Source organism: Herpailurus yagouaroundi, unplaced genomic scaffold (assembly GCF_014898765.1).
Source record: "Herpailurus yagouaroundi ecotype Mexico unplaced genomic scaffold, PumYag 557, whole genome shotgun sequence".
Taxonomy (NCBI): domain Eukaryota; kingdom Metazoa; phylum Chordata; class Mammalia; order Carnivora; family Felidae; genus Herpailurus; species Herpailurus yagouaroundi.
This window is the reverse complement of record NW_024412774.1, coordinates 3056923-3082733: the sequence shown is the minus strand read 5'-3', so window position 1 is coordinate 3082733 and position 25811 is coordinate 3056923. Positions and strand designations below refer to the sequence as shown.

The 25811-nt window shown below is 56.4% G+C and overlaps 3 protein-coding genes across 9 annotated transcripts in view; 2 read left to right on the top strand and 1 right to left on the bottom strand.

Moving 5' to 3' along the window:
* Positions 1 to 756: 756 nt before the first annotated feature.
* On the top strand, positions 757 to 18250 carry BRSK1 (BR serine/threonine kinase 1). 2 transcript variants are annotated; one of them, XM_040465331.1, is made up of 19 exons: positions 757 to 1057; positions 2884 to 2978; positions 3076 to 3161; positions 4920 to 5060; positions 7945 to 8061; positions 8142 to 8175; positions 8256 to 8324; positions 11598 to 11744; positions 12108 to 12139; positions 12338 to 12508; positions 13030 to 13127; positions 13338 to 13497; positions 13732 to 13792; positions 14245 to 14614; positions 15062 to 15110; positions 15202 to 15325; positions 15880 to 16078; positions 17178 to 17267; positions 17993 to 18250. In XM_040465331.1, exons 1-19 carry the CDS (start codon positions 922 to 924, stop codon positions 18148 to 18150), a joined length of 2337 nt encoding a protein of 778 aa, XP_040321265.1. In that variant the 5' UTR covers positions 757 to 921; the 3' UTR covers positions 18151 to 18250. The 2 variants fall into 2 exon arrangements, with proteins under 2 accessions (XP_040321265.1, XP_040321266.1); XM_040465332.1 differs by lacking the exon at positions 757 to 1057 and having other exon boundaries at positions 3076 to 3165.
* Positions 18251 to 18372: 122 nt separating this feature from the next.
* TMEM150B (transmembrane protein 150B) overlaps positions 18373 to 25811 on the bottom strand; it is an 8470-nt gene continuing 1031 nt past the window's right edge. Inside the window, exons 1-8 of one of the 6 annotated variants that reach the window (XM_040465341.1) lie at positions 25315 to 25764; positions 24629 to 24681; positions 24201 to 24359; positions 23760 to 23819; positions 23592 to 23659; positions 23247 to 23374; positions 21160 to 21343; positions 18373 to 18973 (exon numbers count right to left, since the gene is read on the bottom strand). In XM_040465341.1, coding sequence (XP_040321275.1) covers positions 18777 to 18973; positions 21160 to 21343; positions 23247 to 23374; positions 23592 to 23659; positions 23760 to 23819; positions 24201 to 24268 — 705 coding nt within the window. In that variant the 5' untranslated portion in view covers positions 24269 to 24359; positions 24629 to 24681; positions 25315 to 25764 and the 3' untranslated portion in view covers positions 18373 to 18776. Of the gene's footprint in view, positions 18974 to 21159; positions 21344 to 23246; positions 23375 to 23591; positions 23660 to 23759; positions 23820 to 24200; positions 24365 to 24628; positions 24882 to 25314; positions 25765 to 25811 lie in introns of those variants that run through there. The other 5 variants (XM_040465339.1, XM_040465336.1, XM_040465338.1 and 2 more) reach the window with 5 other exon arrangements.
* Positions 23205 to 25811, top strand: part of KMT5C (lysine methyltransferase 5C) — a 26530-nt gene continuing 23923 nt past the window's right edge. Inside the window, exon 1 of the transcript XR_005787397.1 lies at positions 23205 to 23309. The gene's annotated coding sequence lies outside the window, so the exon portion shown is untranslated. The remainder of the gene's footprint in view (positions 23310 to 25811) is intronic.

Here is a 25811-nt window from a genome sequence, read left to right as displayed (position 1 = left end):
CTCCCTATCTCTCCCCCTCACCTGCCTGTCTCTTCCCCTCACCTGTGCCTCTCCCTGGTTCTGTGTCGCTGTCTCTCCCCCTCATCCCCTCTCCCCTTCTCCATCACATCTGCGTTTCTGCACATCTGGCTCCGTCTCCCCGGCCGACTCTCTCCCTCTTTTCCCCCCCGTCTCTGCCTCTCCGCGTCGGACTCCCCCGGCTCTGCCCCTGTCCCTGCCTCGCGCCAGCCGGTCTGCTGGTCCGCATCTCCCTCGCCGTCTGCCTCTGTGCCCGACTGCGTCTCCTTTCGTGTAGCCCCGTCTCGGCCCCGGTCTCTGCTCCGCACGTCTCTCCCTCGCCTGCCTCCACCCTCTCCCCTCCTGCATCCCTGCATCCCTCCTCTCCGTCCCTCCGGCTCCCAGGCCCGCCCCCTGCCCCCGCTCCCCCTCCCCCCTCCGAAAGGGTTAACTTTGGGGAAGGGCCCGGAGTCCCCGGATGGTGATGTCAGCGTGCCGGAGAGAAAGGACGAGGTGGCGGGGGGAGGCGGAGAGGAGGAGGAGGCGGAGGAGAGAGGGCGCGTGGGGGGGCGGGGGGGACCTCGGCCTGCAGCGTCCGCCGGCCCGCACCTCAGACCCCCCCGGCGGGGGGAGGCGCAGGAAGGGGGGGGCCGGCCAGGGACGGGCTGGGGAGGGGGGGCCGCTCAGCCCCCCCCGGGCCATGCTGACTCCCGGGGCCTGACCCCCCCGGGCCAGCCCCCCCTCCCCCAGCTCCGCGGCCCGCCGATTGGGGGGGCCCAGCCCAGCCCCCTGGGGACCCCCGGAGAGGTGGGGAGCAGCCGGGGGGGCCGGGACGGAGCTGTCGCCGGCCCCCACCGGAGGGACGGGGCGACCTGCCGCCGGGGGGGCGGCCGGGGGGCCGGTCGGGCCGGGACCAAGGGCACCATGTCGTCCGGGGCCAAGGAGGGGGGCGGGGGCTCCCCCGCCTACCACCTCCCGCACCCACACCCACACCCACCCCAGCACGCCCAATATGTGGGCCCCTATCGGCTGGAGAAGACGCTGGGCAAAGGACAGACAGGTGAGCCAGGGGAGGGGACACCTAGGGCGGGGGCAGAAGAGCTGGGGGGCAGAGGGCGGGACTCCTGGGTATTCAAAGGGCAGGGGCTGATCGCCCTCTGTGAGGGTCCCTCACAGAGAGGGCACTTGGGCTCCAGTCTGCGGGGTCCCGGGGGGGGGGGGGGGGGGGGGCTTGGACTCGGGGGGGGGGGGGTGAGGTGCGGGGCCCAAAGGCTCCCACCTCATGGTGGGCAGAGGTTGGAGGGGCTCCAGGTGGGGAAGGGAGGCCGGCCTGCAGCAGCGGACCAGCCGGCAACGGGAGCCCAGGTCCTTGCTGCAGTCCGGCCGCGGGATGGGGGTGCGCCCTGGACGGCCGCTTCCCTCTGCACCGCTCTGGATCCGGAGGGCCTCACGCTCTCCTGGCAGGCTGTCTGGGTGACCAGCGGTGAGGCTAGGGTGATGGGGCCTTCAGCCTTCTCCCCCTTCTCTGGCATGCCGGCTCAGTGTGGGCAACAGGATGGAGAGGTAGGAAGGTGGATCCAAGAGCATAGCTCCCAGGAGTCGTTGTGGAATGGGGGGGGGGGGGCATCCTTTGCTGTTGCTAAACACTGGCCCCAGCTGTAGCCTCTTTCTTGCCAGGTGGAGGGTAGGGGGTTGTGAGGCAGGAGCTGCACCCCTGTGTCCTAGGCAGCGGTGGGCCCAGGGTCTCTGTGAAGCTGAGGGCCGGGGCATGAGGGAAGTAGAGGCTCAGACCCCAAGAGCCTAGTGGTAAGAGTGTGAAGGTGTCACTGACCTGAATTCCTGAGTTATGGGGGAGGAAGGGGACACGGTCTTGGACTGCTGGGTCTGAGGGAGGAGGGGCTGGGGGCAGGACTCCTGGGTCTGAGGGAAGAGGGGCTGGGGGCCTGGACTCCTGGGTCTGAGGGAGGAGGGGGCTGGGGCAGGACTCCTGGGTCTGAGGGAAGAGGGGCTGGGTGGGTCTGAGGGAGGAGGGGCTGGGGGCCTGGACTCCTGGGTCTTGAGGGAGGAGGGGCTAGGGGCCTGGACTCCTGGATCTGAGGGAGGAGGAGCTGTGTGGGTCTGAGGGAGGAGGGGCTGGGGACCCAGACTCCAGGGTCTGTGGCTTTGGGGCTTACCCCTGGGGAGTGGGCATACTCTTGCATGCTCCCAGCTACAGCTGCTATTAAAAGGAGATCCAAAAAGAGGATTAAAAAAAGGTCAGGGTTTGGAAGGAGGTAGAGGAGAATGGTCTGGGAAGGGGGCAAACGTGAAAGTATATTCCCTGGGAGACCTGGAGTCTCCAGATGATTGAAGGGCAGAGAATTCAAGGAAAAGATGGGTTTAGAGGGAGAGAGAGGTTGAAGGAGGCAGCAGGGGAGACAAAGCTATGGAGACACAGTGAGGAGAGATTCTGTGGAGAGACCGACTTCAGGGGGCACATCAGAAGGACAGAGAATGGGGTGAGAACCGGGGTCGGCCGTGGAGGTGGTGGACAAGCAAAAGGGACAAAACAGGGGCACCTGGCTGGCGCAGTCAGTGGGCCGTGCGACTCTTGATCTCGGGATTGTGAGTTCGAGCCCCACGTTGGGTGTAGAGATGACTTAAGGGGGAGAAAAAAAAGAAGAAGAATGGACAGAACAGAATGTCAATGTCTATGGGCAGCAGGAAGAGTGCATTTTGTGGGAATGACAGCTGTCAGAGCCCTCAGGGACTCAGGTCAGGGTGATTCAGGCCACTGCAGCCAGCAGGAAAAGGAGGAGGAAAGGGGGTGGCAAGGAGGACTGAGGAGCCAGAGGCCGTGGGAGTGCTCTCTGAACACACTCCACATTTTCAATCCTGCTTCCCCAGGGCTGGTTAAACTCGGGGTCCACTGCATCACGGGCCAGAAGGTTGCCATCAAGATCGTGAACCGAGAGAAGCTGTCCGAGTCGGTGCTGATGAAGGTGTGTGTGTGTGCTGAGGGAGGGCGTCCCATTGGGGCTGAGGGGAGGGTGGGAGGCCATGCTGACCTCCATTTCTGTGCGCCCTGCCGTCCCCCAGGTGGAGAGGGAGATCGCCATCCTGAAGCTCATTGAACACCCACACGTCCTCAAGCTGCATGATGTCTACGAGAACAAGAAATATTTGTAGGTATTTATAGACACCCAGCCCCCCATGCACCCCCCACTCCAAGTTCCTAGGGTGGGACCTTTCTGGAAAGAAGGCCTGAAGAGGCCTGTGGAAACTTAAGCTCTCCTGGCTGGGCCTCTGAAGGCCCAGTCAGTCCCTTCCCTACTCCCTACTGCACAGAACACACACACACACACACACACACACACACACACACACGCATGCTCGCACATAATCCTCCTGTTCCCAGGCTGACTGGCCTGACCTGGCCTGACGCTAAGGACCAAATGTGCCTCAGCAACAGGACAGCTAAGCGTGAGCCATCCTGAGTGGGGGGACAGAGGCCCATCCTGCCCCTTCTTCCCCAGCCCCGGTACCCCCCCACCCCGCACTACAGGGAACACTCTCTACTAGATAACCTGGATGTCCTCAAGGAGATCCACCTTGTTAAGAGCAGCTCCCCACCCCAGTTCTATCTGCTGAGGCAACAGGGCTTAACAAAGCCTAAGGCTCAGTGAATCCTGCCTCTTCCTAAACCCCCACTCTGGAGCATTGGAACCCCCCCTTCCCCGCACATAACTCTGGGTGCTACGATGGACACCCCAACAACGGCTGTCTTACGATTTCCTAGTCTGTATCTCAAAGTTGATTACCCCCCAGGAACATGGGAGTGGAGTCCAGCTGTCCAGGGTACAGACAATAGGCCTTTGTCTGGACTCTGGTGACCCAAGGGACAGCTGGGCTGGGCAGCGGGAGAGGGGACAGCCCCCACCATGCAGTCCTCAGGATGAACTGTCTCCAATACCCATCAGATGCTGGGGCTGGTTTCCCCAGGCAGTACGCTGCTGGGCCCCACGTGCTCATGGGAATTGTAATCTTCAGGCTTCCCCAGGTGTGGCAGCAGGGAGGGGCTTCGTCACCAGCTGGTGGAGATGTCACTCCCACCCCACCACCTAGGTAGGGAGAGGGGGTGCCCATGGGAGTTTGGGCTTCACAGAGGATTATCAGCCTTCCAAGAAATTGAGCCTTTGTTTCCAGTGGTTGATGGGAATCAGAGTTTTAACCTCCTGGAGCCTGATGGGATTTGGAGTCTTAAGGATCCAGTGGCTGATGGGAATTAGGAGTCTATGTCTCAGAGGCTTATGGGAGTTGGGAGTTTTAAACCCCTTTAGAGCTTATGGGAGTTGTAGTCTTTTACCTCACAGACTTTGACTTAGATTGGTGCACACTACAATCATTTATTGCCAGGCATTATTGAGAATTCGAGTTTCTTCATCCCAGAGGCTTATAAGAATGAGAGGCTTGGCTTTCCCGAAGCTAATGGGAGTGAGGGAGGGAGGCGTCTTTATTTCCCAGGGTCTTGTGAGAATTGGGGTGTTTCTGTCCTCCAGGTGCTAACAGGGTTGCCTTATCTCCTGAAATAATTAGGAGCCAAAATACTATACTCCTAAAGTTGACATAGGATTCTGGAATTGAGTTTTGGATTCCCAAAGGCTGAGGGGTATTGGAGTCTCTTTTGCCCAGGGGCTCATTGAAACTGGAGTCTCCTCCTCCCCCCGGGACTCCTGGGAATTGGAGTCTCCTCCTCCCAGGGACTCATGGGAATTGGAGTCTCTCCCCTCCCAGGGACTCATGGGAATTGGGGTTCTCTGCTGTCAGGGGCCAGTGGGATTGAGGTCTTGTGCTGGGGTCCAAGGGCTTTTGAAAGAGGAAGACCAGGCTCTTTGGTCCTCCACATGCCCCTTCCAGCCCTCTGCCCCCTCCACGTCCCCCAGGTACCTGGTTCTAGAGCACGTCTCTGGAGGTGAGCTGTTTGACTACCTGGTAAAGAAGGGGAGACTGACACCCAAGGAGGCCCGGAAGTTCTTCCGCCAGATAGTATCGGCGCTGGACTTCTGCCATAGCTACTCCATCTGGTGAGGGGGCAGCGTGAGGGGAGGCCGGGAGGAGCACTGCCCACGAGGCAGGCCCTGGAAGCACATGGCAGCTGAGGGGAAGCCAGTGTGGTGCGGCCCCGACATAAATCTTTATCCCTTTAAAAAAAACTGAGCTATAACTCACGTATCATAAAATTCGCCCCTTTAAAGCACACAGTTCGGTGGTTTGTAGTATAGTCAGTGCTGTGCGTTGCTGCTATGTAATTTTGGAGCATTTTCATCACCCCCAACATCATCACCTCGTACCCATTAAGCCGTCACCCATCCACCGCCCCTGCCCGCAGCCTCTGACAACCACCAGTCTGCTTTGTGTCTCCACGGATTGGCGCATTCTGGACATTTCGTACAGACGCACTCATACTGCATGTGGCCCTCTGTGTCTGGTTTCTTTCACGGAGCAAAATGTTTTCGGGGTTCGTCCATGTTGTAGCTTGTCAGTACTTCGTTCCTTTTTGTGGCTGATAAATATTCCATCACGTGGATATGCCTTATCTTGTTTATCCATTTGACAGTTGATGGACACTTCAGTTGTTTCTCCATTCTTAAATGTTGATTATTTTCGAGAGGGAGAGGGAGACAGGGCATGAGCAGGGGAGGGGCAGAGAGGGAGAGAGAGAGAGAGACAGAGAGAGAGAGAGAGAGAGAGAGAGAGAGAATCGCAAGCAGGCTCCACACTGTCAGTGCAGACCCCGACCCAGGGCTCGACCCCACAAACCGTGAGACCGAACCATGAGACTGTGACCTGAGCCGAAACCCAGAGCTGGACGCTTAACCGACTGAGCCACCAGGCGGCCCACTACTGTTTGACTTTTTGGTTATAGCCGTATGCTAGTGGATATGGAGTGGTATCTCATTGTGGTTTTGATCTGCAGTTCCCTCATGACTAATGATGTAGCACGTCTGTTCATGTGCTTATTGGCCATTTGTTTATGTTCCTTGGGAAAAATGTCTGTTCAGACCCTTTGCCCATTTCTTATTGAGTTATCTTTTGATTATTGAGTTGTAAGACTCCGTTATTCTAGGAACGAGAGGTTGCTCTAGGAATAACTCTTAAGAATTATTTATTCTAAGGACAGATCTTTTTTTGTAAACGTTTATTTATGCATTTATTTTGAGAGAGAAGGTGCGTGAGTATGAGAGGGGGAGGGGCAGAGAGGAGAGAGAGAGAGAGAGAGAGAAAGAGAGAGAAAGAGAGAAAGAGAATATCCCAAGTAGGCTCCACACTGTCAGCACAGAGCCCGACTTGAGCCTTGATCTCACCAACCATGAGATCGTGACCTGAGCTGAGACACCCCTAAGGACAAATCTGTTATCAACTGTATATTTTTTGAGTATTATTTTCTCAGTCTGTGACATGATTTTGCATTATTAATATATTTTTTTATTGTTTTTTTTGTTTTTTTTTTTTTTTTTTTTAATGAAGTAATCTCTGCACCCAGCTTGGGGCTCAAACTCATGACCCTGAGATCAAGAGCCACGTGTTCGCTCTTCCGACTGAGTCAGCCAGGTTCCCCTCTTTTGTGTTTTTATAGCAATGTCTGGTGAAAAGCAAAAGCTTTAAATTCTGGTAAATCCAATTTTGTCTTTTTTTTTTTTTTTTTTTTTTTTTTTTTTTTTTTTACAGTTTATGCTTGTCCTGTCCTATCTATAAATCTTTGCCCAGCTCAAGGTCCCTAAGGCTTCCTCCTACATTTTCTTCGAGAAGTTATATAGTTTTAGCTCTTGCATTTAGTCCTGGGATCCATGTCAAGTTAATTTTTGTCTATGACTTGAAGTAAGGGTTGAGGTTCGTGCTTTGGCTTGTGAATGTCCATGTGAAAAGATCGTCCTGTCCTCTCTTCCGCTCTCAAAACAGGTTATTAAATATGCAACATTTTAATGATTCATTGAGGTGCAAATGGATGCCTTCCGTTGTCTTTCAGCCTCTTTTGTTTGCACACCTCCCTCTCTGGGGTGGGGATTGGAGTTGGGGTGGGTATCAGGGTGGAGGGGCTCAGAGTTGGGGGTAGAGCTTGGAAATGAAAGGCAGCCTGTTTAAATTGTCAACACCTCCCTATCGACGGGACCCTGTCGAAACCCTGACATTAAAAACACTGGCCTCTAGGGGGCAATAGTCAACATTCTGAACAAGTATGACCCAGTTACTGAGCTGACCGCTTCCCACCGAAACTCTAGAGTCCTCAGGCCCCATCTCCTCCCAGACATTAGCTCTTGAAACTTGAAGGATTTTGCTCCAGGGGAGAGGGCAGGTGTCTCACGAGGGACCAGTGACTGGCTTGGGGTGGCAATGTTTTTATTGTTCAGCACGGAAGTATTTCAATAGCTCAACGTTAACTCTTCTCACCTCAAAATATCTCACTTCATACATAGTCAAGCATTTGCGGATAAGATGATATGCTGTCTGGCGTCTCCAGTGAAGGGGCGCCTGGGTGGCTCAGCTGGACGAGCGTCCAACTCTTAATGTCGGCTCAGGTCATGATCTCACAGTTCGTGGGATTGAGCCCTGCATCGGGCTCTGCACTGACAGCTTGGGATTCTCTCTCTCTCCCTCTCTCTGCCCCTCCCCCTCCCCCCTCAAAAATAAACACAATAAACTTTAAAAAAAAATCCAGCGGAGGAAGGAAACAGTACGTAGGGGTGTAGGCGAGAGAAGATTTGCCCTGAGTTGATATGGGGGGGGGGGGGGGTGGCGGGCAGGTGCATGGGGCTTCCTTGTATCTTCTCACTACCTCACTACTTTGGAGCGTGTTTGAAATTGTCCGTAAGACTTTGCGGAAGTCTCCCCCTCTGAGAGATAGCGAACTGGGCCTCGGCCCCCAGGAGGAGGGCAGAGATCTGAGCGCCACCTGCCTGCCTGTCTCAGCCACAGAGACCTGAAGCCCGAGAACCTGCTTTTGGATGAGAAAAACAACATCCGCATCGCGGACTTTGGCATGGCGTCCCTGCAGGTGGGGGACAGCCTCCTGGAGACCAGCTGTGGGTGAGTGGGGGCCTGGCCCCTGTAGTCCCAGGGAGGGGGTGAGAAGCCGGCCAGAGGCTCACACTGCCTCTCTCCCTCAGGTCCCCCCACTATGCGTGTCCGGAGGTGATTAAGGTGAGTGAGCGGGTGGAGAGGCGGGAGGAGTGGAAGGAACGTGGTGGAGAGATGATGTCACAGCTGGTCCTCCTTTGCAGGGGGAGAAGTATGACGGCCGCCGAGCGGACATGTGGAGCTGTGGAGTCATTCTCTTTGCCCTGCTTGTGGTAAGGTGCCCCTCACCTCTCCTGCCCCATTTCTAGGACAACGTAGAGCGCAGAACATCAAGTTCCGTCCTCCCCTCAGGGGTACCAACTATTTCACTGAGATCGGGAAGGTGGGAGGTATTAGCCAGCAGACCAAGATCCTGGAGCACCCCCCTCTGTGCCCAGAGCTAACCATTCAGTCACACAATGGTGAGCTAATCCAGGTGTCCTAGAAAAGGACGGGGCAGCCGGGAGCCCTTGGACGGCTCGGGACGGTGGCTGTGCTAGGGCACTGCAATATGACAGAAACTCGTACAGTCAGCCCGGCTCTTCCCGCCTCGCGTCCACACCTGTGCTTCTCTGCCCAGAACGCTCTCCCACCCCTACCAGTCCCGTTGCTCAGCTAGGTTACACCTAGACTTTTTTGGTGGTGCTGTTTATTTATTTTGAGAGAGAGAGAGGAGAGAGAGGGAGAGAGAGAATCCCAAGTAGGCTCCACACCTCCAGTCCGGTGTCCAACACGGGACTCGAACTCAACGAACCTCTTGATCGTGACCTGAGCCGAAGTCGGCTGCTTAACTGACCGAGCCACCCAGGCGCCCCCTTAGACTTTCTTTTTGCCTCAATTCATCTGCCACTTCTCCAGGAAGTCTCCCCTGTCCCCCACGCGCCACGAGGTTGGATCCTCCAGGGTAGGCTCTGGGCTTCCCGGTGACTCTCGGTTGCCATCGTGCGTTGAGTCGTTCGGTTCTTTGAGGGGGCGTCTCCCTTCCCTTCTAGATCATCAGCTCCCAGAAGGCAGGGCTTTTGTCTTTGTGTGTCTTATTTCGTGGGCTCGCGAGTGGGACCCGAGTTGGCACACGGTCGGCCCTCAGGAACACGTGTGGTGTAGACGAATTAGTGGTGCGCTCCATGCGAGGCACTGTTACAGGCACGTTATCCTCCGGACCTCTCCCAACAGCCCCGGAGAGAAGTGACTGGCCCACACTGCTGAGAAGTGGCAGGTCTGGGATCAGTGTTTGGCGTCATAAGCACTAGCCTGTGACCAGGGAGGCTCCGTGACACTGAGGGGAACGAGGCCGAGTGGGCGCTCCGGGGCCCAGGGCCCCCCGGGGAAGCTGGAGAGGCGCCCGGGAGGCAGGCTCCAACACTACAGGCCTCAGCCCCTCTGTAGCTGGCAGTGTGGGAGCCCATCCAGCTGAGTTCAAACCCCCGCTCCGTCACCTTGAGCAAGCAAATCACCGTCCCTCTCCAGGCCCCTTTCCTCACCCGCCCAGTGGCGACGGTTAGGGTACCTGGAATTGCGAGGGTTTCGATAGCGTGTCGTATGCTCAGTGTTCTAGGCGGTGCTCGATAGTTACTGGTACTCATACTTCATTACTATTATTATTGCAGATGATTCTCACGACTTACGGATTCTGTATTGCAAAGTTGCCCACTCACTGCAGTTTATCCATGACCTCAAAATCAACACTCTGGGTGCTTTTGAGGTCATTCTCAGATGTGCACAGAGCAGAGAAAAATTGGAGTCCCCACCACACGCGAGGCAACCCACCCTCTGCTTTTTATGTATTTATTTATTTCCTTATTTCAGCTCATCTCGTAAGCAACTGTGCTTTTTGTGGTTTATTGAGTGCAATATATTTGCTTTTTCGTGCTTTTTATTGGTGATTTTATTTTATATTATTATTTTTTTAAGTTTGTTTATTTTGAGAGAGAGACAGAGACAGAGAATCCCAAGCAGGCTCTGTGCTGTCAGCACAGGGCCCAACTCAGGGCTTGAACTCACGAACCGTGAGATCATGACCTGAGCCAAAATCAAGAGTGAGACGACCGAGCCACTCAGGCGCCCCATGTTTTTTTTTTGTTTTTGTTTTTTTTTTTTTTTTTTAAATAATCTCCACACCCAGTGTGGGACTCGAACCCACAACCCGAGATCAAGGGCCACATACTCCACTGACTGAGCCAGCCGGGTGCCCTTTTCTTGGGGATTTTAAATGGTCCTCAGGGTAGTGTTGAAGTGCTCTCTTGCGTTCCTAAGGGCAAGAAGGCTGTTTTGTCCCTCATCGAGGAAAATGTATGCGTTAGATACGCTTCATTCAAGTGTGAGTTCTACCTATATGCCATATATATATATAAACAAAGCCTGATGTGGGGCTTGGACCCACAAACCCGTGAGATCATGACCTGAGCCGAAGTTGGATATTCAGCTGACTGAGCCGCCCAGGCGCCCTTATATGTTTATATATTATACACATGTATTTAGATATATATATTTTATATAAATATATATTAATATAGACATATATATATAAAACAAGAGGTCTGTCTTCGCTTGGGCTGCTCTAACAAAAGTAGACCGTGCAGCTTAAACAACAAACATGCACTTCTCACTGTTCTGGAGGCTGGGAAGTTGAGGGTCCAGGCACCAGGCAAACAAGAAACACAGGGACACATCGAACAAGACCGACAAGCAGAGTCACATCCAGGCTTCCTGGCCCTAGACCAGCATTCAGGGGCGCCCTCTCCCAGTCTCCCCAACACCCGCATTCTCTGTCCAGGGGCCTCTGACACCAGGGACAGCACTGTCACCCCCTGTGAGTCTCGGTCCAGCGTCACCTCCCCCACGACCCCTTCCTCGACTCCCCGGCTACACCCGGCTCCCGTCCCGCGCTGCCTGCTTGTTCTGAGTCCTCATCACCCACGTTCCCGTCCATGTGTTGTTTGCCTCGCCCAACGCGCATTCAACAACCATTGCCCATTAATTACTGTTCTACACCAAGCTCCGTGAGGACAGGAATCTGGTTTTGTCCTGCTCCAGCCCTAGGGGCCAGATTGGAACCCGGGCGGCAGCAGGGGCACCATCAGGTGCTGAATCCATCATGAATGACATCACAGCTAATGCGCGTCCACTCGCCGGCATCTCACGGTCCCAGAGAGCGAGGGCTCATTTTGTCGGTTACTAGATCCCTGACCCATAATGGACGCTCACCTTTTGTTGAGTGAATGAATGAGTGTGACCGAATCTGAAACTGGTCTGGGGAGAAACCTGTTCTTAAGATGCAACCTCAGCCTCTTAAGCACTGGGGCCTGACTCCATTACCAGCTCAGAGGCCCCGGGCGAGTTGCTGGACCACTCCGTGCCTCAGTCTCCCCACCTGTAAAGTGGGGTACTAACAGTTCCCTACTTCCCGAGGCCTGTGGTAAGGACTAAATGTGTCCGTGTGTGGAGCACTTAGACTCTTACCTGGTACATGGTAAGCTGCGTAAGGGGTCCTGTCATTTCTCACTCAGGGGGCTCTGCCCTTTGATGACGACAATCTCCGCCAGCTGCTGGAGAAGGTGAAAAGGGGCGTCTTCCACATGCCCCACTTCATTCCTCCAGACTGCCAGAGCCTCCTGAGAGGGATGATCGAAGTGGAGCCTGAGAAAAGGCTCAGTGTGAGTTGGGGGGGCAGGGGGGATGGTGGGTCATGAGGACAGAATCCCTAGGGGGCTCATAAAGATGGCTTTCCAGGACCTGCCTGTCAGCTTGGCCGGGGGAGGGGGGGGGGGAGTTGGGTTGTGTCCTGGAATGAGCCAGGGTCTGCCCAACCTGCCGCTCCAAGCTGGGAAGGTCCCCCACGGCGGGAAGGATGCATGCCCCAGGCAGTAGTTGTGGGTCAAGGCACTCAGTTGCCACTAGGGGAAACCAAAGTCATCCTGACCCCGGTGGAGAGGAGGGGGCATCGTCAGGGACCCCCAATGCCACGTCATCAACTTTCGACCTCACTGGTGCTTCTCTACGACCCACCCTCTTCACAGCTGGAGCAAATTCAGAAACATCCCTGGTACCTGTGAGTACGGGGAACTGGGTGCCTGGTTCCGGGAGGACGTGGGGAGGGGGGCAAATGTCAAGCACCAGCTAGGGGGTGGGATGCCAAGGTTCCTCAAGGAGGAGGGGCCGGAGACTCGGATTTCTGGGTTCCCAGGAGAGGGTGGAGTGGGCTCGATCACGGATGCCCGGCCCCCTGTAACGTTTCTCCGTCTCCCAGGGGCGGGAAACACGAGCCGGACCCCTGTCTGGAGCCAGCCCCAGGGCGCCGGGTGGCCATGCGGAGCCTGCCATCAAACGGAGAGCTGGACCCCGACGTCCTGGAGAGCATGGCTTCGCTGGGCTGCTTCAGGGACCGCGAGCGGCTGCACCGCGAACTGCGCAGCGAGGAGTAAGGCCCCCTCGCCCGCGAACACCCGCGCCACCTGCCCGCCTCCGGCGAGCTGCTGCAGCGCCCCGGACGGCCAGCAGGGGGCGCAGCTGTGCCTCGCACCCGCGCAGACTCCCTGGGGCGGGCGTCAGGGCCGCTAGACAGGGCAGGGCTTAAAGGTCCCACGTGGAGCTATTCCCCGAGGAACCAGGAGGGGGCGGTAGGGCCAGCGGAAAAAAAGATAAGATGCTGAAAAGTATCAACAGGTGCTGACGCAGACTTAGTGCCTCACGTGGGTAGTGCTTGCGAATAGTAAGTGCTTCGATATTATTATTACTACTACTGTTATCATTGCTGACTAAGGTGAGGGTAGGATGTACACCGACACAGAGGAACTAACCGTGCCGCTACCTAGGAAGATGGAAGCATGGGCAGAGATGTTGGGTGTACCGAGCCCCAGCTGAGGGGAGGGGGTGAGACCTTGGAGACCCGACCTCTGATCCCAATTCTCCTCCTACCCCCTCACGCCCCTTGCGTGCCAGGGAGAACCAAGAAAAGATGATCTATTATCTGCTTTTGGATCGGAAGGAGCGCTATCCCAGCTGTGAGGACCAGGACCTGCCTCCCAGGAATGATGTTGGTGAGCAGGCAGGGCTGGGAATCCAGACCCCGGATTCCGGTGGGAGGAAGGGGCTGCAAGCCCTTAGCTTCTGGGTTTAGACCCCCTGACTTGCCCTGTGACCTTGTCACAACTCTCCACTCTGGGCCTCCGTTTCCCCATCTGCATGAGTGCCATGTGCAGCTGGGCGAACATGTCTCTTGATCAGGTTGAAACTCTCTCCGCCCTCAGACCCACCTCGGAAACGTGTGGATTCCCCTATGCTGAGCCGTCACGGGAAGCGGCGGCCAGAGCGGAAGTCCATGGAAGTACTGAGCATCACGGATGCTGGGGGCGGTGGCTCCCCAGTGCCTACCCGGCGGGCCCTGGAGATGGCCCAGCACAGTCAGAGGTGGGAGCCCCCGCCCCTCCAGCGGATCACAGTCCTGGCGGGTGAGGGGGGGTGGGAGTTCAGGGTTCTAGCCCAGCTGCCCCTCGACCGTGCTGTGTCGTTGGGACAAGTCATCTCCCCTCTCTGGGCCTCGTGTCCTCATCTGAAAGGAGTGTGGAAGGGAGAGGACATCTGAGCCTTATGAAACCCACACAACTGATTTAAAAAAAAAAAAAAAATGTCTCCTGGAAACAGGTCTCGTAGTGTCAGTGGAGCCTCCACCGGTCTGTCCTCCAGCCCTCTGAGCAGCCCAAGGGTAAGGCCAGGTCCCCGATTACTCAAGGGATAAGGGGGTGAAAACACTGGAGCAAAGATTGGCAGAACTACAATTCCCATGAAGTCTTGGGGCATTGCCTTTTTGTCCCTAAAAGGACCAAAACCCAAGGCTGCATTAAGTATTTTATTTTAGTACATTGGGCATTTCACCTCCAATAGGATTAGGTTTTTAGTGTGTCAGAGGTTCATTTATTCATCTAACAAAAGCTAAGTGAGTCCCTACCGTGACCAGTCACTGTGCTGGGTCTTAGAGCAGTGAGCATGATAGAAAAAGTCCCTGTCCCCTTAACAATGTGGTTTGGGAGGCGGAAATAATGGACTACAAGTTCCAGCGTGCATCGGTGTCCACCTCTGTGAACATGTGAGACCGAGGCTCCAAGAACCTCCTGGGAGTTGTAGTCGGCCATGTCACCCATCTCTACTCTTTCGCAGAGTCCTGTCTTTTCCTTCTCGCCTGAGCCCGGGGCTGGAGATGAGGCTCGGGGCGGGGGCTCCCCGACTTCCAAAACGCAGACGCTGCCTTCTCGAGGCCCCAGGGGTGGGGGCGCTGGGGAGCAGCCCCCGCCCCCGAGTGCCCGCTCCACACCCCTCCCTGGCCCCCCAGGCTCCCCGCGCTCCTCTGGGGGAACCCCCTTGCATTCGCCCCTGCACACACCCCGGGCCAGCCCCACCGGGACGCCGGGAACAACGCCACCCCCAAGCCCCGGTGGTGGTGTCGGGGGAGCCGCCTGGAGGAGTCGTCTCAACTCCATCCGCAACAGCTTCCTGGGCTCCCCTCGCTTTCACCGACGCAAGATGCAGGGTATGGGGTCCCTGGGGGTGCAGGGGCTGGGGGCACGGATTCCTGAGTCCTAGTATGAGGAGAGAGGTAGGGGGCCTGGATTCCCACGTCCTAGGAGAAGAGAAGATGGGTTTGGGAGGAAAGATTCAGGTGTTGGGAAGAGGGGGTGTGGCATCCATCTCTGGAGGAGGGGCCTCCCTGAAGGGCACGCCCCTTCCTCGCTCTGGCTCACCTTCCCATTGGCTCATGGCAAGCAAGTTCCACCCTCGGGGGGGCGTGGTCTAACGGGTGGGACAGCATCCCTGGAAGGACCATCAGTCAGCATGCCATTTGGGGTTTAGCTACTGGGAGGTGAGTGGGCGGGCGCTGGGGTCTGGAACCTCTGGTTGGAGGTGATTGCTAGCCTGCGTGCTGGACACCAGGATGACGGACAAGTGCTGACCATACTCTCCCCTCCCTATCCCCCAGTCCCCACTGCTGAGGAGATGTCCAGTTTGACTCCAGAGTCTTCTCCAGAGTGAGTCTGACGGGGAAGGGAGAGGAAGGAGGGAGGGATTTAATCCCTTAGCCCCCTCCTGACCCGCCTCCAACCATCCCCTTTCACTCAGATTGGCAAAACGCTCCTGGTTTGGGAATTTCATCTCCTTGGACAAAGAAGAACAAATATTCCTTGTGCTAAAGGACAAACCTCTCAGCAGCATCAAAGCGGACATTGTTCACGCCTTCCTGTCGGTGAGGGCCCTGGGTCTTGGTGTGTCCTGGGCAGCATAGGACTACAAATCCCAGAAGCCCTTGGGGGATCCCCCCCCCCCCCAGCTCTAGCCTGGCTTCCTCCTAAGGCTCATGGGATCTGTAGCTTTCCATTCAGAGTTGGGTTTGGTCACTGTAGGGGCAGGGAGGTGGGAGGGGTTTACTGTGTCCTGGGGTGCTTTGCTCTAGGAGCTAGTGGGACTTAAAGGTTTTGAGACAGATGTGGCAGTGCTTGTGGAGGAGATGTTTGTGTCATGTGGTTCTGGAGCCTGGGGCTGACACCTAGATATGAGGGTCCTGTTATGTGGGGATCCAGTTGCTCAGCCATTCCCCTTATACCCTGCCTATAGTTGGACAAGAAAACTACAAGTCCCAGCAGGCAGTGGGGGCTCCCAATGGCTTTTCTGTTATTCTTTGCCCCAGTGGCTGACGGAACTTGTAGTTCCTTGGGCAGAAGTAGTTGTAGGGTTGGCTCTCCATTCCCTGGAATCAGGTCACTGGAATCACCCCCTCTTTTTGCCCCCCTCCTGCCTCAGATCCCCAGCCTGAGTCACAGTGTGCTGTCACAGACCAGCTTCAGGGCCGAGTACAAGGCCAGTGGCGGCCCATCCGTCTTCCAGAAGCCCGTCCGATTCCAGGTAGACATCAGCTCCTCAGAGGGCCCGGAGCCTTCCCCACGAAGGGATGGCAGCGGTGGTGGTGGCATCTACTCTGTCACCTTTACTCTCATCTCCGGTAAGTTTCCCTCAGCTACACTGCCTCCAGCCTGGTGTTGGGATCCTCAAGACAGCTGAGATAGGATAGTGGCCCACGAGGGCAGCAAGAGCGAGGAGGAGGAGGTGGGGCTCAGCTAGTGCTGACTGACTGTGGGAGCCCCCTGCTCGTTCCGACCCCTACCTCCTCTCCTTCCCCCTTTCCTCGATGTTCCAAATGCTTTCCTTGCACTATTTCATTGAAGCTTCCCGGCAGCCTTTGTGGTGTTAGTAATCACCCATCTTACAGAGGAGAAAACTGAGTCCTCTAGAGGTAAACAGACTTGACAGAGTCACACTACAGACCATGACAGAGCTGGGCTCAACCGAGCCCTTGACCTTGAAGCGCAGAGCCCCCTTCCTACTTCCTTAAGACAGTACAGCAGAAGAGCAAAGACATGGCCCGCCCGTTGTCAAATGTCACTGCTGCACCCAGAGCAGACATCAGCAATCGACCACTGCACTTCTTCCCGCTGAGCTCAGGTGCAGCCTGAGAAACTTCAGGCCACCGTCACTAATCGGGAGTCGGCACAGGAGACGAAAACCACAGAGGTGCCTTGCTTCCGGTTCAGCTTGGTTCCTGAGTCCTGCTAACCAAGAGTTTGAATGACCAGGGCTGCTCCTGTTTCCCGGCCTTGTGAGCTGTCTTAGTGTGTCACAGCTGGGAGATGAGCTTGCTCTCGGGGTTTCTAAACCAGGCTTCCCCAGAGCACTGCGGTGTCATCGCCGAAATGAATGACGGCGTGTTGTTTTTCCTTTCCCTTAAAGACTAATACGCAGGACTTCCTCGATTTTAAGATTTTATTTTACTTCCCGTTTCTTTTCTTGCATTTCTGGCTCTACATGACCTCACCTTGAAACTAACAAGGAACAGGACCTATTTAAGTGGAAAACGGCACCCATCATTATTTCAACTCAGACCTTTCTTAGTCCCCTTTGCAGACCGAAGTTTAGTTTTATGCCCAACACAGGGCGGGGAAGTTGAGACCGAGAGAAGAGTCCTTTGCTGGGTTTCACAGGGTGGGAGGGCCTTCCTTGTCCCGGTCGGTCCCCAAGTCAGTCTGTCTCCATACCCCTTCCAGGTCCCAGCCGTCGGTTCAAGCGAGTTGTGGAGACCATCCAGGCACAGCTGCTGAGTACTCACGACCAGCCCTCCGTGCAGGCCCTGGCAGGTGTGGGGGCTGCAATGTCTCCCTCTTTGATCCTGTGGGCTGGAGGGGAGACCCCCTGCTGAACGAGTGCCCCCCCCCCACCAGGGCTCCGGTTTGTGGGCGGGGCCTCCGAGAGGCTGGGGCCTGAGCTCCATCCAGGGAACCTGGCCATCCTGACCGAGAAGGCCTCGTTGCTAGGGAGGGCACCTCCAGGGGTCCCCAAGAGGATGAGTAGTCTCGTCGTCGGGCGTAGTGGAACTTTCTGCGGCCAAAAGCTCTGGAAGCGTGTTCTGGAGAAGGGGGATCTACCATCCGGGTTTGTTCAGGCCCCCAAATGGCCCAAGTAGGCTCCCCCGGGCCCTACTGCCAAGGAGCGTCCTCCCTAACAACCGGGGTTGGGAGGAAGGAAAGGGGACCTCTGGCTGTCATCCCCAAATCTGAGCTGCTGCTGCTGCGACAGGCTGTCCCTTAGCGAATAGCGTCCTAGCCAGAGTCTGTGAGGACGCCTCCTGAGGGTGGGCCGCCGGCTCTCACCAGGACTCATTTGGCCCAGTTCCCACAGTCACACAGCTTGGAGGGGCCCAGGATGTGTGACCTGCCGTCCTGAGATCGCCAGGTCCGGCTGCAGATGTGTCCTCCCGGCAACCGTCTCCCCAGGCTTCCAGCCCCGTGCGGCTGCCGGAACATGTTCCTTGGGGGTTGGCAGCCGTGAGGGTACTGAGGCCACACTGCTTCCTCCTCCACAGACGAGAAGAACGGGGCCCAGACTCGGCCTGCTGGTACCTCACCCAGAAGCCTGCAGCCCCCGCCTGGCCGCCCAGACCCAGAGCTGAGCGGTTCTCCCCGCCGAGGCCCCGCTAAGGACAAGAAGCTCCTGGCCACCAACGGGACTCCTCTGCCCTGACCCCAGGGGGCCGGGGAAGGAGGGGAGCCCCCTCCACCCCCCTTCCCTGCCCCCCAACTGTGAATCTGTAAATAGGGCCCAAGGAGTATGTAGGGAGGGGAGAGATACAACAAACCCGGCCTTGCCCCGCAGGGATGGGGCTCAGGGGGCCGTGCCCAATGGGGGGTGGTTCTAGGGGGGGCTGAGGGGGGGGGAGCTGTTTCTATTTTATTTATTGATTAATTTATTATTTTATTTATCGATCAATCTCTCTGCGGGGCGGGGTGGGGGAGGGACGGGGGCTGGTTGGGGTGGCTTAGCAGATCCGGACGGAGAGGGCCATCTGTCCCTGTGTTCCCCAACTCCTCCTTCCCGGGCCCCCCCTTCCCCGGCTCTCCCCTTCCCTCAACAACCTTCTGTACGGATTTGCTCTCCGGAAGGAATTCTGGTTTCGCGTGACCCTGCCTGCGTCCGTGTCTCTGATTCCGCCGGCGGCAAAAAAAAAAAAAAAAAAAAAAAAAAAAATTAATAATAATAATAATAAATAGCCTTGAGCAGGGATGGCTGGCTGGCCTTGGCCTCTCACTTCCCGGGTGGCCGCGATCGATCGCAGCGCTGGGGTCAGACCACACCGAGCGGACTGCCATTCACAGGGGGATCTGCAGGGAGAGGGGGGAGGCGGGTGGAGAGCTGAGGCTGGGGCCCGGCCGGAGAGTCAGGGTGCAGCCGTCCAGGCCGGAGAAGTCCACAGCAAACAGGCCAAAGAGCGTGAACAGCAGCATGGCCACGGCCCACTCGCAGGCGGCGGAGGCCGAGCGCAGCAGCCAGGAGTGGAGGATGACCACTTCACGCCGGGGTCAAGGGCCACGCCGAGCAGAGAGGACCCCGCACCCTCCCGCGACAGACTCGCGGTGAATGTCCGCCGACCTCTGTGTCTACCTCAGGCTGTGGCCTGTAGGTTCCTCCCGCTCCTGTCGCATTTCCGACACTGCAGAACAAAGTTTCTCTTATCCTTGGCCTTTCCTGACTCCATTAAGGCTCCACCCTCACCATCTCCCCACTTGCCCAGCCAGACAAGCAGCTCCCAGTTGCTTCTCCCTTCAAATAGGCAGCGTTTCCTAAAGATCCCCCCAACCCCGGGTGCCAGCATCAGGCTACGTTGGCGACTTTCTTCCCCAACCACCCACAGCCCTAGGGCCCCTCCCAGTCACCCCCTGAAATATCTTCTTCCTCCTCCTGGTGTCCCCATCTGGTGACAGCCCTGCCACCCACTCACATGCCTAGCGGACCCTGGGGAATCACCCTCGCCCCTGCCCCTCCCCTCCCCCTCCTCATGGCCAGCTGGTCACCCCAAGGCTTGTGCTGTTGGTCTTGCCCACCTCTGTCCTGGGCTGTCCTGTCCTGTCTCCAGCTTCTTAGTCCCCTGCTCCTAAAAACCTTTTTTTCTTCTTCCCTCCCTCCCTCCCTCCCTTCTTCCCTTCTTTCCTTCCAAGTAAACTCTACACCCAGTGTGGGGCTCGAACTCACAACCCTAAGAGCAAGGGGCACACGCTCCACTGACTGAGCCAGCCAGGCGTCCCCTGAAAACCTTCTTCTGCCAGCCCAAGCACACTCCGAGCTCAGCCTAGCAGAGAGGCATCTCGCTTTCTGGGACACCCCCTCGCCCGACTCCCTGCAACAACTTTCTTGCTTCTCACATAAGCTAGCGCTCTCTCACTGCCCCTAGATCGGTTTAGACATTATTCCATTCACTGAATGATTTTTAGACCGTGAACAAGGCTGACGTCACCCCTGGCCCCATGAATCTTAGAGCAAAGAACAGGTGGGAGCACCCGAACACAGGGTGGTTACCCCCAGAACTGACCTTGTTTCTCCCCTGCTCATCAGCTCCCCACGGCTCCCTATTGCCCCTGGGTAGAAACCCAAGGCTTTCAAGCCTCACAGTAGCACTGGAGATCCTCATCTCCGCCCTGCCAGCAGCCTCATCTGTGAGCTGGTCTCTCTCCACCCTCTACGCGCACCTGCAGTGTTGCCCAAAGTAGCTCCTTCTGCAAGACCAGTTCAGAATCTGTCAGTTCTCGGACCTATCCTTGCAGACACCCAGCCCTTATCACACCTCGCTGGCCATCTTTATGGTCCATCTCCCAGCCCCACAGAAAAAGGACCCTGCAGCCAAACTGATTAGCAGCCCAATTTGTCCCTAAGGCAGACCACACAGGATGTCAGCTGGTTTCCCTCCAGCCTCTTCCAACCAACGTCAGCAGTCTTCTGGCCTCCATTCCACCCTCCCCAAGGAGATCAGTCCCTAAGGGTGAATTTGCAGCCTGCCCTCTCTCAGAGCAGTTTGCCTATCAATAACCACAGTTACTATGATCAAAACAAGTCCATCTTAATATATGGGGAGTGAAGTGCCCAGAGTCACCTGAGTCACCCAGAGGCAGCTGTGCTGGCGGAAGGCATCTGGGCTCAGGTGACTCAGCACGGGGCTGGGTAGAGTCTTCACCGGATGCCAGGTATGTTGGTAAATGGTTAACAACCGACCACGATTTACAGCATTGGCCAATTTCTGTGTGGTAAATACTCCCACCAAGGCCAGTTGGAGCTGCTAATATGACATCACCGGATGTGGAGCTGGGAAGAGACCCGGGCTGCTCTTGAGAGCCTGCTGGAGCTCTGCCATTGAACTTCATGACCGGTCTTGGCCAAGACACTCCCCCTCTCTGAACCTCAGTTTCCAGTCTTAGCCAACATGATGCACGGCACAGGGCAGGCTCCCCTAACAGATCCCTGCTCACTCCGTGCTGTTAGCGCAGAGCCTGCTGCTTCGGACCCTCTGTTACCCCCCCCCCTCCCTGCCCCTCCCCTGCTTGTGCTCTGTCTCCCTTTCTCTCTCTCAAAAATAAACAAACATTAAATAAAAACTCCTGAGGAGACGGAGGCCCAGACAGGACAGGGCACTGTGCACCACACGTCGCACACCCAGCCCAATGGACAAACCCCAAGCCCTGCCACCGGCCCCAGTAAGGATACTGGTCACCATGAGGATGGTGCAGAGGCTGCAGAGGCCCAGGCGGAGTGGCCCGATCCAGGGAGGCCCAGGCTGGGGCAGGCTCTTCATCCACCAGAAGAGTAAATGCTGCATCCAGAAGTACAGGTTGCCCACGAAGAAGGCGAAGAAGGCCCCTGTCAGGTGCGTGGGCAGCTGGTTCTTTTGCTGGGAGAAAAGGACAAGAGGGGAGAGGAAGCTACATACGTGGGGGGAGGGGTCCTCGATCCACCCAGTAGGCTGTGTTGGAAAACTGCCACACCCAGGGCGCCTGAGTGGCTCCGTCGGCTAAGCATCCAACTTTGGCTCAGGTCATGATCTCACAGTTCACGAGTTCGAGCCCCGGGTCTGGCTCTGTGCTGATAGCTCAGAGCCTGGAGCCTGCTTTGGATTCTGTGTCTTCCTCTATCTGCTCCTCCCCTTCTCTCTCTCTCTCTCTCTCTCTCTCTCCCTCTCTCTCAAATATAAATAAACATTAAAGAAAAGGATAAAAGAAAGAGTGTTGGCCATGGTCAGCTAGAGGAGGACAGGCACTTAAATTTGTTGCCCACTGCTGTGGCCTTGGTCCCTAAAACAGTGCCTGACACATCGCAGACACTCAGTAAATATTAGTGAAGTATATCTTTCCTTTTTAACCAGGGTCAGGGAGCCTAATATGGCCACTCAGAGGGTAAGAATTTGCTTCTGGAGGATGAAAAAATTCTCAACTATTACAATGGTTTGTGGCTTGCAGATATATGGTATGTTATTTAATATATTCTAAATACTAAAGGCTTAATAAGAGAAAGCATTGGCCAAGGCGAAATGTCTTTAAAAGGTCCCTTAGGGGAGGTGCGCCTGGGTGGCTCAGTCAGTTAAATGTCTGACTTCAGCTCAGGTCATGTGCTCCTGGTTCATGAGTTCAAGCCCCAGGTCAGGCTCTGCACTGACAGTGAGGAAGCCTGCTTGGGATTCTGTCTCTCTCTCCCTCTCTCTGCCCCTCCCCACTTGCTGTCACCCTCTCTCAAAATAAATAAGCTTTAAAAAAGACTTCTCAGGAGAGCAATATAGTATTTTTAAGAAGTTAAAGTTGAGGAACCCAGGAATAAATGAAAGAGTGAATGAATGCTATGCAGAGGTGATTGGGAATTTTTATTAAGAAGCCCAAGGAGGCAACCTCTTATCTGAACACCCTGTGGTTTCTTTAGGTTGGAGAGGTTTGGAATCCAAGACAAAACAGTAAAATTAAATAACAATGTAAAATAAATCAATAGGCTTTCTCCAACCCATTGTCCATTTATTTGTTCTACAATTATCTACTGAGCTTCACAGTGAAGAATGAGGGTTCTAGAGTCTGAATCTGGGTTCATTTCTTTTCTTTTCTTTAATGTTTTTATTTTTGAGAGAGAGAGAGAGAGAGAGAGAGAGAGAGAGAGAGAGAGAACGAGTGGGGGAGGGGCAGAGAAAGAGAGAGACACAGAAACAGAAGCAGGCTCCAGGCTCTGAGCTGTCAGCACAGAGCCCAGGGCAGGGGCTCCAACTTGTGAACCGGGAGATCATGACCTGAGCTGAAGTCAGAGGCTTAACCAACGGAGCCACCCAGGCGCCCCTGGGTTAATTTCCGACCTCCAGGGACCCGCTGATTAAAACAACAACAACAAAAACCAACTCTGTCGGATTTGACCAAAAAAAGGTGTACGTAGGTCTCTTGTGAAGATGGATGAAGACACACACAATAAAAGCCTAGCACCCCGCACGGAGCCAACACTCCAACTCTGTGGCAACCCTAAGAATGAGTGGTTCCGAGTAATTATATCATTAAAAGGGGACAGGGGCAGGGGTTGGCAGTCAATTACCCCAGCCTTCTAGAGTTCAGTGAAATAACGAAGCCAAGAGCCTCCCACGCGGAGCTCTATTCTGAGAGCCTAGGAGCTCACCCCTCCCTCCACCCCGACCCGATGGCCACAAGAGAAATACAAGTCCCAGAAGGCCATGCGCGGACGAGCCCTCGCAACGAGAAGCCAGCGGCCCCGGGGGATGCTGGGAGCTGTAGTCCCAGACTTGGACTGTCAGAACCTCCTGCGGGACTCACCTGGAAATTGCCCACCACGGAGGTGCCCAGGGCACACAGGAGTCCGGTCCACAGGATCAGCAGGTTAAACCACTTTCCGACCCCCAAGTCCCGGAGCTGGTGGTAACGGATAATGCAGATCCAGGCGGCTGGGAGGAGAGGGAAGTGGGCGGGAGCCCCGGACCCGGACTCCTAGGGCAGGGGGTGCGGAGAGACCGGCTATCTAGGGGTGGGGGTGGGGGGCCTAACCCCCATATCTGGGGGAGCGCGTGTGGGCTTGGACTACTGGGTTGAAGCTGGGGCTGGGGCCGGGCCCCCCCTTGGCTGGGAGGAGCTCGCCCGAACAGAAAGGGCTAGAATATTTACCCATAGCAGCTCCCATGTTGAGCAGCTGGCTGAAGATGCAGCTCTGAGGGGGGTAAGATCCACAGAGGCTGGGGAAAATGAAGGATCATCCTGGGGCTCCTGAGACGCGGGCCCCCTCCTCTTCTCCCGCGGAGCCCCCCACCCCCACCCCGCCAGCGCCATAAGTACCTGATATAGGGGAAACCCTCGGTGAGGTTCACAGCCCTGTTGGCCACTGCAAGAGCAAAACTGAAGTACAGGGACACATCAAGGTGGTTTTAACGACACCTTTTCTTTCTGTTACCCACAGAAACAGGGACTTCTAGCTCCCTCCCCTCGGACCCAGGAGTCCAGACCCCAGCGCCCTCCTCCCTCACACCCCTGGGATCCTGCTCCCAGCCCCTCCTCCCTCAGACCTAGGAGTCCTGACCCCCAGGACCTCCTCCCTCAGACCCTGGAGTCGAGACGCCCTCCCCCGCCCCTCCTCCCTCAGACTAGGAGTCCAGCCCTCTCCTCCCTCAGACCCAGGAGTCCAGACCCCCCAGCACCCTCCTCCCTCAGACCCAGGAGTCCAGACCCCCCAGCCCCCTCCTCCCACAGACCCAGGGTCATCCTGCCTCTAACACTCACACAGTCCAGACTCCAGTGATAGCCCAGACGGCCAGGAAAACAGGCAGCAGGGACAGGTAGCCCCACATGCCGGGCTCTGCAGGACAAGTAGAGAGCCACGAACCTCTCTCTTTCTCTCTTCCTCTCTCTTTCTCTCTTTCTCTTTCTCCGGTGAGGAACCTGCCCTAAGGGTCCAGATGCATCAGAAGGTGGCCTCCTGGCTCTGAGGCCCCCATTGGCTCCCAGGCGGAATCAGTGGGTGAGGGTCCGGTCCGGGCTGCTGAGGCCAGCTCTCAGCCTGAGGCGTTTTCTCTCTTTTAACAACTGTCTTTCCATCCGGACCTCCCAGTTTTTCCAGGCTGGCCTCCCCCAGCCCAGCTTCCCAGCCTCTCCCAGCCAGCCCTCCACCTCCAGCCTGGCCTCATGGCTTCCCCGGAACGAACGCTCACCTGTCCTGAACCTGCTCCCTCTGGCACTCCCGACCGAGTCCTGGGCCTGGGGGCTGTGGGAGAGGTTGAAAAGGGAGCAGGGGACGGGCGTGGAGCTGGGTGGTGCTGTGGCAGAGCCAAAGTCCAGCCCGGGAGGCTGCAGGACAGTGTCAGGTCAGGAGTCTGACGGTCTCACCACCACTTTCTCCAGGACCTCACCCCCAAACTGCCACTTCCCCACGCAGAACCTAGCAGGCACCACCTTAGTTAGCTTCGAGAGGCCCCCAACTTCCTTCCTTCAGCTTTCAGCAGTTCACCGTCCAAGAGCCCAGCCCTTGTCCTTCCCAGGACCCACAATCTGAGCCTGCAGCACTCCCCACCCTTCCTCCCTCAAAGACCCAGTCGTGCAGGCCCCCAGTCCCTTCTAGAATACATGCACTTGTAGGGGCACTCGGGCGGCTCAGTCGGTTAAGAGTTGGACTTCGGCTCAGGTCATGAGCTCACAGTTTGTGAGTTCGAGCCCCACATCGGGCTCTGTGCCCGCAGCTCAGAGGCCACTTCAGGTCCTCGGTCTGTCTCTTTCTCTCTCTCTCCCTCTGCCCCTCCCCTGCTCGTGTTCTCTCTCAAAAAATAAACATTAAAAAAAAAAAAGATTTAGAACACATCCACTTGTTTCTAGCCTCTGGGGTCCCACCTTTAGCTCTTACCTCCTCTGGGACCTCAGAATCCAGGCCCACGGGTCAGACTCTGTGCCGGGAGTAGTTTCCGTCCTTATGCTGCTGGATGTAGGGCCTTGCTGACCCGGCCTCCTCGCCCTCACTTGCCTTCCCCTCTCCCTTCCTCTGGACAGCTGCTGGAGTTCCCCGGTGGGCAGGCTCAGGGTGGGTGGGAAGGGAGACCTTGGTGTTGACATCTCATCCGATGAGCCTTCCCCGAAAGCAATTGCTTCCTCTGCCCAGACCATTGTGCTGTGTCTTCCACATGGCAACCTTCAGATTTCTGGTTTCCTTCCCTCTTGGTGATCAGACCTTTGGGCCCTGGCCTCATCCTGCTTCCTGTGGACCCAGGAATCTAGGTCTCCAGGCTCTCCTCCCTTAGACCCGGGGGTCCAGACCCCCAGCCCCTCCTCCCTCAGACCCAGGAATCCAGCCCCCAGCCCCCTCCTCCCTCAGACCCAGGAGTCCAGACCTCCCAGCCCTTCTTC